This window comes from Scyliorhinus canicula, chromosome 21, assembly GCF_902713615.1.
Source record: "Scyliorhinus canicula chromosome 21, sScyCan1.1, whole genome shotgun sequence".
NCBI classification, from domain to species: Eukaryota; Metazoa; Chordata; class Chondrichthyes; order Carcharhiniformes; family Scyliorhinidae; genus Scyliorhinus; species Scyliorhinus canicula.
The window spans coordinates 20334557-20353809 of NC_052166.1; the positions used below are offsets into that span (position 1 = coordinate 20334557).

At 47.6% G+C, this 19253-nt stretch overlaps 1 protein-coding gene across 3 annotated transcripts in view; it reads right to left on the reverse strand.

Moving 5' to 3' along the window:
* Nucleotides 1–4546: 4546 nt before the first annotated feature.
* LOC119955872 overlaps nt 4547–19253 on the reverse strand; it is a 163189-nt gene continuing 148482 nt past the window's right edge. For 2 of the 3 annotated variants that reach the window (XM_038782514.1, XM_038782516.1), the window contains 4 exons: nt 15691–15738; nt 6278–6351; nt 5813–5891; nt 4547–4737 (listed from right to left, as the gene is read on the reverse strand). In XM_038782514.1, coding sequence (XP_038638442.1) covers nt 4711–4737; nt 5813–5891; nt 6278–6351; nt 15691–15738 — 228 coding nt within the window. In that variant the 3' untranslated portion in view covers nt 4547–4710. The remainder of the gene's footprint in view (nt 4738–5812; nt 5892–6277; nt 6352–15690; nt 15739–19253) is intronic. The other variant, XM_038782515.1, reaches the window with a different exon arrangement.

Genomic DNA, 19253 nt, shown 5'->3' on the forward strand with positions numbered 1-19253 from the left:
GAGGCATACAAAATGATCAGAGGGTTAGATAGGGTGGACAGTGAGAGCCTTCTCCCGCGGATGGAGGTGGCTAGCACGAGGGGACATAGCCTTAAATTGAGGGGTAATAGATATAGGACAGACGTCAGAGGTAGGTTTTTTACGCAAAGAGTGGTGAGGCCATGGAATGCCCTACCTGCAACAGTAGTGAACTCGCCAACATTGAGGGCATTTAAAAGTTTATTGGATAAGCATATGGATGATAATGGCATAGTGTAGGTTAGATGGCCTTTAGTTTTTGACTTCCCATGTCGGTGCAACATCGTGGGCCGAAGGGCCTGTACTGCGCTGTATCGTTCTATGTTCTAATCCATTTCTTCAGTTCCCTCCTGGCTGTCTTGTATCCCTCCAGTGCCCTGTCTGAACCTTGTTTATTTAGCCTTACATAAGTCTCCTTCTTCCTCTTAACAAGACATTCAACCTCTCTTGTCAACCATGGTTCCCTCACTCGACCATCTCTTCCCTGCCTGACAGGGACATACATATCAAAAACACGCAGTACCTGTTCCTTGAACAAGTTCCACATTACACTTGTGTCTTTCCCTGACAGCGTATGTTCCCAACTTATGCACTTCAATTCTTGTCTGACAGCATTGTATTTACTCTTCCCCCAATTGTAAACCTTGCCCTGTTGCACGCACCTATCCCTCTCCATTACTAAAGTGAAAGTAGGGTTTCAGGAGCACGGCCCTTGTCTTTGCCTAACAGTTTCAAGATTCTTGCTCCGTGTGTGGATCAAGCGGGAACTGTGGGGATGAACAAACTGACCACAGCATCTTAGTGCAGGGAGCCATTCAAGTTGGGGGAGATAGTTGTTATTGGCGATAATATAGTCAGTGGCTATATTACACGGTTCTCTGAAACTATGATTAAGAGTCCTAAAGATTCTGTTGCCTACCTGGTGCTTGGGTTTGGGATATCTCATCTGGGCTGCAGAGGAACGTGGGAGTGGGAGGGTAAAGTTGTTGTGGTCCACGTAGGTACCAACAACATGGGTAGAACAAGGATAGGGGTTCTGCTGAAAGAATATGAGCAGCTAGGGGCTAAATTAAAAAGCAGAACCAAAAAAGTAATCTCCGAATTACTACCTAAGCCATGAGATAACTGGCACAGGGTCAATAAGATTAAAGAGGTTAAAGAGGTAAATGTGTGGCTCAAGGTCGGTGTGGGAGGAATGGGTTCAAATTAATGGGACATTGGCTGTTCTGATGGTAAGGTCTTCACCTGACTCATGCTGGGACCAGAGTCCTGGCGAATGGAAAAGTTAGAAAATCAAAGTTAAAGCAGGTGGGAATGCAGGTTAATGATGGGGACTTGAAATAGTTAAAGGGGTTGAGCACTGCTGCCTCACACGCCAAGGTCCCAGGTTCGATCCCGGCCCTGGGTCACTGTGGAGTTTGCACTTTTTCCCAGTGTTTGCGTGAGTTTCGCCCGCACAACCCAAAGGTGTGCAGGGTAGGTGGATTGGCCATGCTAAATTGCCCCTTAATTGGAAAAAATGAATTGGGTCCTCTAAATGTATTTTAAAAAAAGTTTTATTTTCAATCGGGGACTTATCTATTTTCACCTTGTCCAGAGGGGCCTCACGGTAGCATGGTGGTTAGCATCAATGCTTCACAGCTCCAGGGTCCCAGGTTCGATTCCCGGCTGGGTCACTGTCTGTGTGGAGTCTGCACGTCCTCCCCGTGTGTGCGTGGGTTTCCTCCGGGTGCTCCGGTTTCCTCCCACAGTCCAAAGATATGCGGGTTAGGTGGATTGGCCAATCTAAATTGCCCGTAGTGTAAGGTTAATGGGGGGATTGTTGGGTTACGGGTATACGGGTTACGTGGGTTTAAGTAGGGTGATCATTGCTCGGCACAACATCGAGGGCCGAAGGGCCTGTTCTGTGCTGTTCTATGTAATATATGAAAGGTAAGAGAGAGGCAAGAATTGGGCCAACTGAAAATTAGACTGGAGAAATAGGAAAATGGGAAACAAAAAAATGGCAGAGGAATTTACAGTGAAAAGACACCAGTGGAATATCAGAACTTCAAGAGAGTCGGGCCAGAAATGAATGTAGTGACCATCATTAAGGAGGTGCTGGGGAATCTGAAAGGTCTGAAGGTGGATAAATCACTCGGACAGGATGGACTATACCCTAGGGTTCTGAAGGAGACAGTTGAGGAGATTATGTAGGCATTGATGGTGATCTTTCAGGAGGAATCACTGTAGTCAGGGAGGGTCTCAGACATCTGGAAAATGGCTAACACCCCTGTTTAAGAAGGGAGAAAGGCAGAAGCAGGAAATTATAGGCTGGTTACCTGAATTCGATCATTGGTAAGATTTTAGAGTCCATTATTAAGGATGAGATTACAGAGTACTTGGGAGTGCATGGTAAAATAGGGCTGAGTCAGCATGGCTTCGTCAAGGAGAGGTCATGTCTGACAAATCTGTTAGAATTATTTAAAGAGGAAATGAGGAAGTTAGACAAAGGAGAGCCAGTGCACGTGATTTATTTGGATTTCCAGAATGCCTTTGACACGCTTCCATCAGGAGGCTATTAAATAACATATGTGCCCATGGTGTTGGGATAGAGGATTGGCAGAGAGTGGGGATAAAGGGGTGACTAGTTGTGTTCCGCAGGGATCAGTGGTTCGGACCACAATTATTCATGATATATATTAGCAATCTGGAAGAAGGATCTGAGGAAATTGTTGCTAAGTTTGAAGATGATACAAAGATATGTAGAGGGACAGGTAGTGTTGAGGAAGCAGGGAAGCTGCAGAAAGATTTGGACAGGCTAGGAGAGTGGGCAAAGTAGTGACAAATGGAATACAACGTGGAAAAGTGTGAGGTTATGTACTCTGGTAGCAAGAATAGAGACTATTTTCTAGGATTCTCTTAAGGTTAACATGCAGTTTCAGTTGGCAGTTAGGAAGGCAAATACAATGTTAGCATTCATGTCGAGAGGGCCAGAATACAAGACCAGGAATGTACTTCTGAGGATGTAGAAGGCTTTGGTCAGACCCCATTTTGAATGTTGTGAGCAGTTGTGGACCCGTATCTACGGAAGGATGTGCTAGACTTAGAGGGGGTCCAGAGGAGGTTCACAAGAATGATCCCGGGAATGAAGAGCATGTCATATGAGGAGCGGTTGCGGATTTTAGTCTGTACTCAATGGAGGTTAGAAAGATGAGGGGGTGATCACATTGAAACTCACAGAATACTGAGAAGCTTAGATAGAGTGCACATGGAGAAGATGTTTCCACTGGTAGGGGAGACTAGAACCCGAGGGCACAGCCTCAGACTGAAGGAACAATCCTTTCAAACCGAGATGAGAAGGAATTTCTTCAGTCAGAGGGTCTTGAATCTGTGGAACTCTGCCGCAGAAGGCTGTGGAGACCAAGTCACGGAGTCTCTTTAAGATAGAGAATAATAGGTTCTTGATTAATAAGGGGTTCAGGGGATATGAGAAGGCAGGAGAATGATGATGAGAAACATCAGTCATGATTAAATGGTGGAAGACTCAATGGCTGAATGGCCGAATTCTGTTCCTAGATTTTATGGTCTTATAAGTGCAGCAGTCCAAGCCACAATATCCTGCACCTGAACACGATGTGCCGGATGGAGATCAGGCTGGATTTTCCGCCCCACATTTCTGTTTCTGCACGCCGGCGGGATGCTCCGTTAGCCAGCTGGTCAATGGGGTTTCCCATTGTTGGGCAGCTCCACACAATCGGGAATCCCCAGGGCTGCCGGCAAAACGGAGCATCCCGCTGACATCCAGCCCAGGTTCTTTGATGGAATGCGTAAATGGTCATGAAAGGAAGAGCAATGAAAGGTATAAAACATGACATGCATACCCCTGATGGGATCTGTTCTCAGTTTATTCACTGCCTTCAGCTTTCCAAGATTGCGTAATATGCTATATGGCTGGGATGTCATAGATTTCATAAAATTTACAGTGCAGAAGGAGGCCATTTGGCCAATCGAGTCTACACCGGCTCCTGGAAAGAGCACCCTACCCAAGGTTAACACCTCCGCCCTATCCCCATAACCCAGTAACCCCACCCAACACGAAGGCCAATTTTGGACACTAAGGGCAATTTATCATGTCCAATCCACCTAACTTGCACATCTTTGGACTGTGGGAGGAAACCGGAGCACCCGTAGGAAACCCACGCACACACAGGGAGGATGTGCAGACTCCGCACAGACAGTGACCCAAGCCAGAATTGAACCTGGGACCCTGGAGCTGTGAAGCGATTGTGCTATCCACAATGCTACCGTGCTGCCAAATGTCATTGTGGTTGGCTTTTTGAAACGACCCTTTTGAGGCATGTGGAAGGTAAACCTTGATAACCAATTTCTTCTCTCTTCAGCAGACCTGAGCAAATCTGTCAAACAGAGGCGTCAAATTAACATCAATATGAAACGGATTCTGAGCTGGTGGGCCAGCAATGCAGCTGTGTAAAAATTAGTTTGCCACTAACACACGCCTGGGAGAGGCCAGGAAATGCTATGATTGTATTATGGAAATAATATCTTTATTAAAGTTAATTTAAAAGTCAAAACAATGCAGCTTAACATATCAACAGGCAAAACAATTTACAACAGATTTTGTGGAACTCCACTTATTATAAAACAGGGTTGATTAATTCCATCTTAACAGATCTCTCTACAGGCAGGAAGTTAACTCCCAAAGCAGCTTGTGCCCTTCTGGAAAACAAAAACAAAAACAATCAAAGCTCTGAATTTGTTGGATATAATAAGCTTAATTTCAGCATTTACCTATCGCGTGACAAACGAACATGCTGGGTGAGTTTCTCCAGTCCCCAGCTGTGTAATACCACGAAAAAGAGATTGAAAATATAGGCTCAAGTCCTGCTAGTATGTTAGATTAGAGCAGAGGCCATCACATTACTGAAAAATACCTACAACAGTACACTATGAATGTAAACCTGCATTTGTCTATACATGCTGATAAAAGTAAAGAAACCTTCACTGCTTCCCTAATTTTGCTGCACTCATATTGAAAGAGGTCCAGAATGTAAAGTACAGGGACTACATACAGAGCACTGGGATGGCTGTCCATTTACTGATAACTTTGTTCCACTAAATATTAGCAAAATAAACTTGTTTTTCTGATCTTTCCCCAAAAAAGTATCTAGAATCTAATGTGCAAAAATCAACAGTTTTCATCTGAGGTTGAAGTAGAGCAAAGAAATGCAACACATTTCTACATCTGAAGAATGACCCTGGTTATGTTTCAATGACAACACAGATTACTTCAGAATGATGTGTCTCGGTTACAGAACTCTAGTGAGTACAAGGTCAATGCTATGTGCATTTGCAACTGTCCTTTTGCCCTGTGGTGTTTATAATTGATTTTATATTCAATGTGCAAAGGCAACACATATCGCAATTTTGCATTGTATATAAAGTGTGTTCCATACATTTCATTCCAATTAAATACCAAAATCCCAATTTCACAGCTCAGAAAGTCTGCTCCCAGACTTTCACCAGTTGTTTCCACAGCGAACTAAACAAGGACATATTCAGAGATCTTGTCCTTTCTTGCTCACTATAGCCCACATCTCACCTGTGCTCAGCAATGTTCTTGGGAACTTATGATCGACTGTTCATCATGAACGAAAAGCACAGGTGCTATACTTGTAACTTTAAATCCTTATACCCTTACAACAGATTTGTTCTGGAAGCCTATCTATCAGCCACAGGACAGTTTTTTGTTGAAAATATTTTAATGGCAACTTTACAAGAATAAATTACTCACCTTCTCTTCTTCCTCCTCCTTATGCTTATTTCTCCTTTTCCAACACAAGAATGGTAGACATAATATTGTTTGTGTCTCCCTAAAATGAAACAAAAGTGAGCAGAAGGGACAGCTGCAATATGGGAACACTTCACAGTGTATACAACTTTCATTTTCAAAGACTTCTCAAAATGATCTCCCAAAAGCTGGAAATGCAAACAGATCAGCCAAACATCCCAAAACGTAGGAACAGAAGGACCACGGTGTGCTCAGCAATGATTTTCTTCCTCTTCTTCCTTCCCCAACAATTTTTAAAATCACTGACTAGCACTAGTTCTTTGAAGGAGTTCAGCAAGGGCATTAGACAGTATTGTTCCGTTATGTCTCAGTGGTTGAACTTGTTCTTACATGGTGGGTGATGAATGATGCTACGTATTGAGTTATGCTTGTTCATTTATATATTGTACATGTAATTCCAGTACTTACAGTTCAGTACTCTCCTCATCATCATCAATCTCATCAAATAGCTCCTCTGAGTATTTAAGGTCCACATCCAATCCCTAAATGAGAGAGTTCACAGTGTTATCTGAAACATTCAATATACCATAGTATCATTTATTTTCCTCATCTCACCTTGCCACCCTCACGACGTTCTATCAGTTAGAAATCTGTACTCTGTAGTATGTTCACAGGCTTAGGAGCAAAGAGCAAGCATGTAAACACGCCTTATGCTATCCTTGGTTTTGATATATGGCAGAGAGGAATCTGCCTGTGACTGAGAACTGAATGTCTGTGGAATTGTACGCACTTACTGCACCTTATTGCACTGTGGGACGCTTGTTGTGTCAACATAGTCCATTGAGCTGATACAGCCTATGAGTTCACATATATAAGTTTACTAAGCCAGGTCTGCCCAGGAACGATTAGGCTACTGGTACTGCAAATGAAAACTCGATTTGGCATGTTAAAAAAAAGATAGTCCATCTAATTGCATCTGTGACACAACCAAACTTCTAGACACTGGCCGTGCTACTTTGGGAACAAGATCATGTTGTCTGCCTCTTTCCTTTAAAATCTTCCTAATTTGCCAACTTCCTAAGGCTTACCCCAAGATAACAATTCTCAGCATTGAACTAAGTGGTGATTTCAATCTCCTTTCTCAGATTCCATACATTTTCCCACTAAATTCACTGTGCTCCATAAATCTCTCTTCCACGTTCCGTGAAGTTATCCCACAAATATTCATGACGACACGTGTAGTGATTACTTATACAACAAAAATAAAATATAGGATACGATTTTTGTGCCCCGTTCAGACTTGTGCCAAAGCAATCCTCCCCAACTCCAATTATACCAAAGGCTTCAGTGTCACATTATAACTTATTTCTCTTGGATATGAGATCTGTCTGTACCTCTGCAGGATCCAGTTAAGGATTCTTCAATATAAAAAAGGAGAAATACAGAAAAATAGTCCAGAAGGAGATGTTTTACAAATAACCACAAGGTGCAACACCCCCAAAATCCAGAGTAATCATTATTCCACATAAATATACAGAGAAGACCAGCAGATAATCATACAATTGATTTACATTGTCAAACATCATCATTGTTGTATTCGGTGTCTCCCTTCAGACATAAAATAAAAGGATAAAAGGATACCAAAAAGAGCACGGGATCTCAGGGTTACACAATAAAGCCATGAACATATGGTCCTATGGTGCACTTCTCCATAAGGCAAAAAAAAGGAAGAAACCTAACTCAGCCTCCCAAGACTCCAAGAAATGAAAGGGTGCCCCAGGTTTTGGAGGGGGAGGGGGGGGGGGGAATTTTGGGGGGACAGCAGGATGCTGCCATCGGTACAGGGTGTTGCTTGGCAGTGTAAACTCTCATATACAGCAGATAGTAAACCAAGGATAATTACACGATGCCAAGACTCGCTATATAGCAGACCTCACTGCTCTCCAACCAAAACCGAGGCACTGTTCAGGCCCCACCAACACCAGAAAACTTACACCATTTTCCACTGAGGAAACCTCACCAATGAGGAGAAGAGTCGTCAAGACACCCAACAACGGGGTGTTTCAGGAAAGGATATGACCCTCACACTCCCAGGGAAACTCTCTAGAAGCAAATATAACAAATCAGAGCCTGTATCAGCGCCTCTCCTATCCGGATAAAGAAAGGAAACCCTAGCGAGAGAGGAACGCCAATAGATGTCACACTTGGTATCGCAACTCACACTTTTGCAAAAAGGATACCAGGGAGAGAACAGCATAGCTTCATAAGAAACAGGGATACTGCACCCCCAGGGGAGCCCAAGCCTCAAGGAGGACGAATGGAAATCCCTATATAAGAACATTTGGAAGTGGGGCCCTACTTCTCCACCCAGCCTAACCTCCGACTGAAGAAAAATTCTCCTAACGTCGAACCAAGGCCAACAGGACACTACCTCCCCAGGGGACCAAATATCAAGAAGATCAGTCTAGGAGCACCCCCCAGGAGGGAACAACTCGGGGAAGGGTGATCTACTCCACCACCCAACATACCCTCCACCTGAACATAGTTAGCACTGCCCCTAACTTACTCAGTCAAGTGATCACTGTCAGCCAAGTAAATATGTAAGACAAACTCAAGAAAGGCAAGATATCCAAGGATTAACCAACCATGCCCGGGCGTGTACCAGTACATATTTCCCCCCACTCCACCAACCCTAGTGGCGCCAACCACAGAAAAAAAAACAATTTTCTCTAGGATACATGATCTCTGTGTACTGTGGTGATATGCCTATGGGCTATATCATAGTTGGAAGGCGTGCAACCTCCAACCAGCAGGTGGCGGTACAGACACACCATGCGGTCTCTAGACTAAGGTCATATGACCTGTGACTCTGATACAAAGGGAGACACATCCGGCCACCTTAAGAAGATGAATGAGAGGTAACAAGACATACATGTGAATGGTCAGCGCTAGGTGCAAGTTCCAGAGTAGTTAGCAGACTCCATGATAACGTGCTCTGTATCAGATTGTTATCTTACCACACGAGACTCAGTAAAAGATTCTGGTTTGGATAAGTCGAAATGTTTAGTGAGTTCCTTTGTGAAGTACAAAGGACCAAACACAACATGTACCTTCATAGGAGACAAGCAAGGATTCCATAATCTGAAATAACAAAAGTACAAAGAAACACACAACACAAATAGTTCTAACAGTGACTTTCTTCACACACCATGAGGACCTTTAAGGCCATGTCTATGTGGGGTCTGCACATTCTTCCCGTGTCTGCGTGGGTTTTCTCCGGGTGCTCTGGTTTCCTCCCACAGACCAAAAACGTGCAGGTAAGATGGATTGGCCATGCTAAATTGCCCCTTAGGTGTCCAAAAGTTTAGGTCGAGTTATTGGGATGGGGTGAGGCCTGGGCTCAAATAGGGTGCTCTTTGCAAGGGCCGGTGTAGACTCGATGGGCCGAATGGCCTCATTCTGTACTGTAAATTCTATGATACTAATCACCTCTATATCAAACCATCTACTCGCCACCCTCATGTGATGCTTTTCATCTTATCTATAAATAAAGTGAAGGTTACCTAAAAAAATGTAGTCCCTCAATATGAAAGCAAGGATTACAGCACAAAAAAACTAGGTAAATACTGCACAAACCTCATGTCATATAACCAACTCAGCATGATTTCCACAATATAACAGGATAACAGGCAACAAACGCCTGTGAGCTCACATATCATACACCCGTTAGGACAAAAGGCAATAACACAAAATCAGGGGCATAATAACAAGTGAACTAGTTAAGGATTAGTGATGAAGTGCAGGATACGATAACCATCCGTGGAGCTTGGAAAGGCCAAAGCCATGATAAGATCGTCAAGCAACATCCTGGATCCAACCAGAGTTTTACTGAAGCCCTTCCACTTCCACCATGTTGTCGTCCCAAAGCAACTGATCATAAAAAAAACCTAGGCCACGGCAAGTCGCGAAGACCCATCATGTTCAGCCGCCTCCAACCCTTCTTGACGGACATCGATTCCAGGCCTCGAAGACTGGATACATTGTGCTCCGTCAAACTCAAAATGCACAACTCTCAAATTGAGATTGTGAAACCATGGTAGTGTGGTGATCTCTACCACTGTATATATGTGTGTGCTTGCATTAGGGGATGTATGACAGTACCTGTATTACAGGTTTTCCGGTAAGCCCCTGCCGGCTAGCTCCGCCCACAGGAAGCAGTATAAATATTCATAAGTTTCCCTGAGATGCCATTCTACAGCTGCAGCCGGAGGAATAGCATCTCACTGTAATAAAGCCTCGCTTGTACGGTATCGAGTCTTTTGTGTGCAATTGTTAGTGCCATAATTTATTACAGTGAGATTTTCCAACATCATGGACATCAGAATCAAGCCAGATCGCCTGCAGCTGGATCTGCAGTCGCCACACGCCAGGAAAGATTTTAACCACTGGCTGGCTGTTTTTGAGGCCCACATCTCCTCAGCGAACCCTGCACCATCAGAGGCTCAGAAGGTACAACTCCCATACTCAAGGCGAAGCTCCAGCGTGTTCCCGCTGATTCAGGACGCGCCTACCTATGCCCGGGCCATGGAACAGCTCAAAGAGAATTACACTCAGTCGACTAACACTCTGTTTGCGAGACATGTACTCTCCACTAGCGTTCAACAACCGGGTGAGTCGATTGAGGACTTCTGGCGGGCCCTTATCCCTCTAGTACAGGACTGCGACTGCCAGGCCATCTCGGCCACGGAACATTCGAATCGACTCATGCGGGATGCATTTGTAACGGGTATTGCATCGGACCCCATCCAGCAACGACTGCTGATCTTGCGGCAACAAAGACCTTGGCGCTCTCAATGACGGCCGCTTCCCGTAATGTGCTATCCTATCCCGCCAGCCGCGCGACCCACCCCTCGTGGACCCCACAACCGACCCCCCCCCCCCCGACTGGGGCCGCTCCCGCGCAGTATGCCTGCGCTGCCTGCCGCACCACGCACCCTGGGGGTCCCCGCTGCTACTTCTGCGGTCAGCAGAAGCACCCCAGCCAGCGCTGCCCGGCCTGGCGACCTGCAAATCTTGTGGCAAGAAAGGCCACTTTGCAGCGGTGTGTCAGTCCCGCGCAGTTGCCGCTATCGCACCCGAACTCCCCCCTCGCCGCAGCCGATCGCGCAATGGGCCCTCCCGTCCACTGCCCCCAGGGCCATGTGCGATCAGTGGGCGCCGCCATTTTCCTTCCCCGACTCCACGTGCGATCAGTGGGCGCCGCCATCTTTTGCCGCCCCCCCGTCATGTGCGCACCATGGGCGCCGCCATCTTCATCCTCCGACTCCATGTGCATTCCATGGTCTCCACCATCTTGCCCCGCCCCCGCAACGTGCGCTCCATGGTCGCCGCCATCTTGCCCCGCCCCCGCAACGTGCGCTGCCATCTTCTTCCCTGCAGGTACTCCTGACGCCGCCATTTTGTCCTCCCCTCAGAACGGGACCACGGGACCCGGATCGCAGCCGCTACTCATCGGACTCGTTGGACTCTTTGGTCGATCGCCCGCTACTCACCTCCATGACGCTCGACCAATCCCGTCCTCACAACCTGGCCACCGCTTCTACGACGGTGCTCATCAACGGCCATGCGACCTCCTGCCTCACGACTCCGGCAGCACGGACAGTTTCATCCATCCGGACACGGTAAGGCGCTGCTCCCTCGCGGTCCATCCCGCCAACCAGCGGATCTCCCTGTCTCCGGATCCCACTTTGTCCCGATCTGGGGCTTCTGTCTGGTTAAGCTCACCGTTGAATTCAACCGTTTCCGCCTGTAGGTTCTCCCCAACCTCTGTGCGACACTTTTACTGGGCCTGGACTTCCAATGTAACCTCCAGAGCCTCACCCTCAAATTTGGCGGACCCCTACCTCCCTTCACCGTTTGCGGCCTCATGACCCTCAAGGTTGACCCTCCCTCCCTCTTTGCCAATCTGACTGCAGATTGCAAGCCCGTCGCCACCAGGAGCAGACGGTACAGCACCCAGGACAAGACCTTCATCAGGTCCGAGGTCCAGCGGCTGCTTTGGGAGGGTATTATCAAGGCTAGCAACAGTCCCTGGAGAGCACAAACGGTGGTGGTTAAAACTGGGGAGAAACACAGGATGGTCATGGACCACAGCCAGACCGTCAACCGGTACACGCAGCTCGACGCGTACCCCCTCCCTCGCATATCTGATATGGTCAATCAGATTGCACAGTACCGGGTCTTCTCGACAATTGACCTTAAATCCGCTTACCACCAGCTCCCCATACGTAAATCGGACTGTCCATACACTGCCTTCGAGGCGGACGGTCGACTATATCAATTTCTTAGGGTTTCCTTCGGCGTCACTAACGAGGTCTCGGTATTTCAACGAGAACTGGACCGAATGGTTGACCGGTACAGACTGCGGGCCACGTTTCCGAACTTAGACAATGTCACCATCTGCGGCCGCGACCAGCAGGACCATGACGTCAACCTTGCTAAATTTCTCCACACGGCATCTCTCCTCAACCTCACTTATAACAAGGAGAAGTGAGTGTTCAGCACAGACCGCTTAGCCATCCTCGGCTACCTAGTCCAAAACGGACTACTGGGGCCCGATCCCGACCGCATGCGCCCCCTCATGGAGCTTCCCCTCCCCCACTGCCCCAAGGCCCTCAAACGATGCCTGGGGTTCTTTTCTTAGTACTCCCAGTGGGTCCCACAATACGCGGACAAGGCCCGCCCACTGATACAGGCTACTCAATTTCCTCTCACGGCCGAGGCACAACAGGCATTCGCTCGTATTCGCTCAGTCATAGCCAAGGCCGGGATGCGCGCAGTAGACGAGACAGTGCCCTTCCAAGTAGAGAGCGACGCTTCAGATGTCGCCTTTGCCGCCACTCTAAACCAGGCAGGCAGACCCGTGGCATTCTTTTCCCGCACCCTCCATGCCTCCGAAATCCGACACTCCTCTGTTGAGAAGGCGGCCCAGGCAATCATTGAAGCGGTGCGGTACTGGAGGCATTACCTGGCCGGCAGGAGATTCACTCTCCTCACTGACCAACGGTCGGTAGCCTTCATGTTTAACAACATGCAGCGGGGCAAGATCAAAAACGACAAAATCTTGCGGTGGAGAATCGAGTTCTCCACCTATAATTACGAGATCTTGTATCACCCCGGCAAGCTTAACGAACCCCCAGACGCCCTCTCCCGAGGTACATGTGCCAGCGCACAAGTGAACCAGCTCCGTGCCTTGCACGAGAGCCTTTGCCATCCGGGGGTCACTCACTTGTACCATCTGGTCAAAGCCCGCAATCTGCCCTACTCCATCGAAGAAGTACGGACAGTTGCCAGAGACTGCCAGGTCTGTGCTGAGTGCAAGCCGCACTTCTACCGGCCAGACCGCGCGCGCCTGGTGAAAGCGTCCCGCCCCTTTGAACGCCTCAGCGTGGATTTCAAAGGGCCCCTCCCCTCCACCGACCGCAACACCTACATCCTTAGTGTGGTCGATGAATTCTCTAGGTTCCCCTTCGCCATCCCATGCCTGGATATGACGTCTGCCACCGTCATCAAGGCCCTTGATTCCATATTCGCTCTGTTCGGTTTCCCCGACTATATCCACAGTGACAGGGGGTCCTCGTTCATGAGTGATGAGCTGTGTCAGTTCCTGCTCAGCAGGGGTATCGCCTCCAGCAGGACGACCAGCTACAACCCCCAGGGAAACGGGCAGGTAGAGAGGGAGAACGGGACGGTTTGGAGGGCCGTCCAGCTGACCCTACGGTCCAGGAACCTCCCAGCCGCTCGCTGGCAGCAGGTCCTCCCTGACGCACTCGATTCCATTCGGTCACTGCTGTGCACCGCAACTAACAATACACCCCATGAACGTGTTTTTGCCTTCCCTAGAAGTCTACATCTGGGGTGTCGCTCCCGACTTGGCTCGCTGCTCCAGGGCCAGTCGTTCTTCTGCAGACCCTCTGGTGGACAAGTTACGCCTGCTCCACGCGAACCCCCAGTCTGCCTACGTGGAGTTCCCCGCCAGCCACCAGGATGCAGTCTCGCTCAGGGACCTGGCTCCCTCGGGTGCCGATCCCATGCCCACACTCCTCCCTACCCACGCGCCACTCTCCTTTTCCCCGGCGCCCCCGAATTCAGTCCCACCAGGTCCACCCCTCGTTCTCCTGCCCACACTAGAGGACATAGAAGATTTCGGCTCGCTCCCGGAGTCATCCCGCTACTGGCCAGCACCAACACCGTCGTCGCCGACACCGCCTGTGCAGACGTCGCCACCACTGCTTCGTTGCTCGCATCGGAACGTCCGACCGCCGGTCCGACTCAACCTGTGACGGGCACAGGGTTGCCCAATGGACTCTTGGTTCCTTTTCCCCCCCTCTGTAAATAGATCACGTTTATGTATTATAGTTTCACGTCACCCCCGCCGGACTCATTTTTCACAGAGGGTGAATGTGGTGATCTCTACCACTGTATATATGTGTGCTTGCATTAGAGGATGTATGACAGTATTACAGGTTTTCCGGTAAGCCCCTGCTGGCTAGCTCCACCCACAGGGAGCAGTATAAATATTCATAAGTTTCCCTGAGATGCCATTCTACAGCTGCAGCCGGAGGAATAGCATCTCACTGTAATAAAGCCTCTCTTGTACCGTATCGAGTCTTTTGTGTGCAATTGTTAGCGCCACAGGTAGCCAATTATCAAATTCAGCTGGGAATTCATCCCCAGTTCCCTTGGGAGATTGGGCGCACAGATACTTCTTCTCCAGCCCCATCTCCCAGAATCAACCAGCTGTTCGACATATCATGCAGCAGGATTTCCAAAGACTGAACGTGAGCCCCCACGAAGAACACTGCCCTATTGACTGACAGGATTCGCTCTTCCGCTTCATCCATTCTCTTCAGGATATCTCACAGTTCATCAATGTGAGCACCAATAATCTGTGTCAGGGAGCCAAGATCATCACCAACAACTTCACTCACAATGGCAGCCAACATCCTGATGCTAAAAGTATCGGCGAAGCTCACCAGCGAAACTGCCATTACGAACTAAGCCTCACTCTGGCTGCCTCAAACAAGGATTTTATTGACTTAACCCGACTCCCCATCGTCAAAATTTAGCCAGGATCTTCCAGGAACATATTACAGATTACACAACTAGGATCAGATAATTATGGGTTGTGTCTCAGGATTTAAAAGAAATTAAACGATAAATAGTGTCAGAGCTTGCAAAAACGCAGCTGCCTCTGCACTCACAACATGTGACCCTCCCTTCCCCCCATTTATTATTTTAACAACTAAGATTGGCAGATTTTTGTGAATTGAAGGAATTATGGGATTTGGATATATGGAGTTAGGTTACAGATCAGTCAGGGTGGAACAGCTTTCAGGAGCTAAATGGCATAATCCAGTTTCTATGCTCTAACCTGTGCCATGATCTTCATCAAACAACTCAATTGCGGCTTTTTCTTCCCCATTAGTTATATGCTTACAAGCCCACCAAAGTAAGCCAAGTGGTTTGCAGAACAAAGTTAAATCTTATCCAAGTAAAGCTACCCTGATATCTGAATAGCTTTTACTACAACAACATTCATAGTGATCCACATTACCTAACAGCAGCAAGGAGTTAGCTTAACATTTAAGAAACTAGTCCGGTAAGCCTGACATGAAAAATGAAAATCGCTTATTGTCACGAGTAGGCTTCAATGAAGTTACTGTGAAAAGCCCCTGGTCGCCACATTCCGGCGCCTGGAATCAATAGTTCGAGGGTCAAAAATACACCACCACAATTAACTGTTTAGCATAGTTTTGTTGATTAACTGAATCCTCAAGTTATGACAAATTTGTTGTAAGAACTCAAGGTGTAGAATTTACCTGATAGTGTTCTAGAGAAAATTTAGATTGCTTATTTTTGTTGTCTATCTGTATAAGAGAAAAGAAAATCACAGTTCAAAAAGCTTTTTAACAATAAACTGCATCAGACTTTACTGAACACTTGAAGAAGGTTTATAAGCAGAGTCAAACCCTGCTTCCAAAAAAAATCTGTCTCAAGGGAATGATATGAACTTAGCTGGACTGGAATTCTCCGGTCGCTGGGTTTCTTTTTTCCCCTGGCAGCGAAACCCCGCCTGTGTGTTTACTGGCGGCGTGGGGTGGCTTCAATGGGAAATCACGTTGACAAATGGCGGGAGTAGAGAATCCCGCCGTCAGCGAAGATTGCACTGCCAAGAAACATGCGGTTGGGGGACTGGAGAATCCAGCCCCTGCTCATTTGGAAGTTGAAATTAAGTGAAAGATAACCAGCTTTTACAGGAGCAACAACAGCGCTTAAACTGTGAAACAACAGAGTTCAGAGAATAACTTGAAGTTATGATCCTTAAACGCATCAATCACGGCAGTGTGTTCACCTGGAACATCAGGCAACTTAATGGTCCGGTGAAAAGATCCAGGCCGGGATTCTCTCACCTCGGGGCCGGGCCAGAGAATCGGTGGGACCGGCACGAATCCCGCCACGCCGATTCTCCGGGGAGCGGAGAACCGGCGCCAGTGGCACAGGTGTGGTCAGCGCTGTGCTGGTCTGGGGCTGCTGTACGCCCCCCCCCCCCCCCCCCAGCGATTCTCGGTCCAGGGGGGCTGAACAGCCACGCTAAAAAAGCCAAGTCCTCCGGTGCCATTCACACCTGCTCTTAGCTGGCAAGCCTTTCGTTGTGGATGCATTTGGGGGTGGCCTGGTTGGGGAGAGAAGGAGGGGGGCCTCCGCTGCGGCCTGGCCTGCGATCAGGGCCTACCGATTGGCAGGCCGGCCTCTTGGGCTGGGGGACTCTTTTGTTCCGCGCCGGCACCTGTAGAAGTTCTCCTTCTCCCAGGTCCATAGGATATCTACCAGGATCAACTTCTTCATAGTTGGGAAAGCGGAGCACTCTGCAATTGTAATCTCCGATTACAATTGTAAAAACATTTCACCAACTTGTTTCAAGCCCTGTTAGTAGCTCGCAACCAGTAGAGTAAATGGGGAGGTGGGGGGGGGGGGTTGAATTTTTTTTTTCTTTTACAAATTTTGAGTATCCAATTATTTTTTTCCCCAATTAAGGAGCAAATTAGTGTGGCCAATCCACCTAACCTGCATATCTATGTGTTGTGGGGGTAAAACCCACGCAGACGCAGGGAGAATGTGCAAACTCCACACAGACAGTGACCCAGAGCCAGGATCGAACCCAGGTCCTCAGCGCCGTAGGCACCAGTGCAAACCACTGTGCCACCCTCCAAGAAAAACATCTTCAAGTAACAAAATCATGGGCGGTTTGTTTGTCCTTGGAAAATATGGCATCACACACCACCAGAACAATAAAAGTTGGTCTGGCATCTTGCTCTGTTAAACTCTCATGGAGCGATTTTCCAATTGTACAAATCTTGTTATGTTGGGAGAACAGCGAGATGACCGAAACTGGATCAGGCGACGTACACTGAACAGTGCACGGTGCTCCTGGTCCGCTGCAGCTGATATGATTTGGTTCACGCCCTCGCTGAGCATGAAGCGGATGAACATATGAAAATTGGCATTAACACATTCAAAATAGACTTCCACACATAGAAAATGGAAGCAAGAGGCCATTCGCCTTTTGAACTTCATTCATTATGATCATGGCTCATCATCAAGTTAAATACGCCTGTCCCCTCATATCCTTTGATCTCTTTAGCCCCAAGAGCTAGATGGGCTCAATTACTTTCTGTGGTATTGAATTCCACAGAGATTCCACAGATTCATCACTCTGTGTGAAGACATTTCCATTGAGAGGGCCCCGATTCCAGCAATCCTTGAGGTGGGGAGCACTGAATCCCCAGTGCTGGTGCGAGGGGCCCTTACTATCATTGAGATTGAGGTGACCTGTAAAAATGTCACCCCAATCTCTGTGAAGCTTGTTTGCTGGCGTGTTTAAGCCCCGCCCCTCTCATTGTCGGCAAATCACCCCCGCCCCCCCAAAAAAATGATTAAGGGCAGGAAGGTCTCGATAGGAATCGTGCTGGATTCGCACTGACTTCTGCATCTGAAAAGACACTTGTCATTTTTTGGGAAAGTTGCACCCTTTTTCTTAGTGGATTAGCTACGGGATGGTATGGGATAAAATCCATGTGGGTGAATATCATTGGGTAAGTTCTTCTCTTAGAAACTGATCGAAAGGGGCAGGAGAGGCACTCTTCATGACCCTGTGAGTAAAGAATTAAAGGGACAATAGACTCAAAATAGTAAAATCTTCTGTGCAGTGGGTCCACCAGGTACAAGTGGGCACCACGGTAGCATGGTGGTTAGCATCAATGCTTCACAGCTCCAGGGTCCCAGGTTCGATTCCCGGCTGGGTCACTGTCTGTGCGGAGTCTGCACGTCCTCCCCGTGTGTGCGTGGGTTTCCTCCGGGTGCTCCGGTTTCCTCCCACAGTCCAAAGATGTGCGGGCTAGGTGGATTGGCCAGGCTAAATTGCCCTTAGTGTCCTAAAAAAAAATAATGTTAATGGGGGTTGTTGGGTTACTGGTATAGGGTGGATACGTGGGCTTGAGTAGGGTGATCATTGCTCGGCACAACATTGAGGGCCGAAGGGCCTGTTCTGTGCTGTTCTAATTCTAAAAAAAAAATAAAATATTTATGGTAGTGGAAAAACAATTGCACAACAACTGGGAATCAAGAAAACGACTTCCAAACAGACACAGATAATCAGAAAATATAGCAAACATACTTCCCATTGCTGACGAAGTATGATTACAGAAATGTTTTCTTGTATTGAGGGACATAGGTATTGTTCTATGTATGACAATTCTATGTATGACAACTTGCATCATGTCATTGACAGCAAAGTTCAATCCACCTATTCTGTAGATTACCCCACTATCAACATCGTGGGGATCGTCACTGACCGGAAACTGAACTGAAGCAGGGCTGTAAAGTGTGGCCAGCCATTTGAAAGTCCATTGACTTTGCCAGGCTGGAAAATCCCACTGATGGAAGGGGCATTAAAATTCCACCCACAAATGCCGTGACTATTACAGTGGGTCGGAAGCTGGGCATTCTGCAGTGAGTGGCTCATCCCTGAACACCATAAAGCCTCTCGACCACCTACAAATCCAAATTCAGATACGTGATAAAATATTGCTCGAAAGAGTTCAGCTCCAACAGTACCCGAGGTACTGGACATCAAGAACAAAGCAATGCATTTGGTCAGCACCCCATCCACCACTTTCATATCATGGTTCCAGTGTCTGCTGTCTACATGATGCTCTTGGATGTGTATTGATACAGCTTCATCAGTATTTGATCAAAATTCTGGAATTGCTTACTTAACTGCATTTTGGGAATACCTTCATGATTCACAGGTGTGGTTCAACACAGAGCTCACCACCATCAACATCTCCTCAAGAGTAGCTATTGCTGGGCAATAAATGTCAAC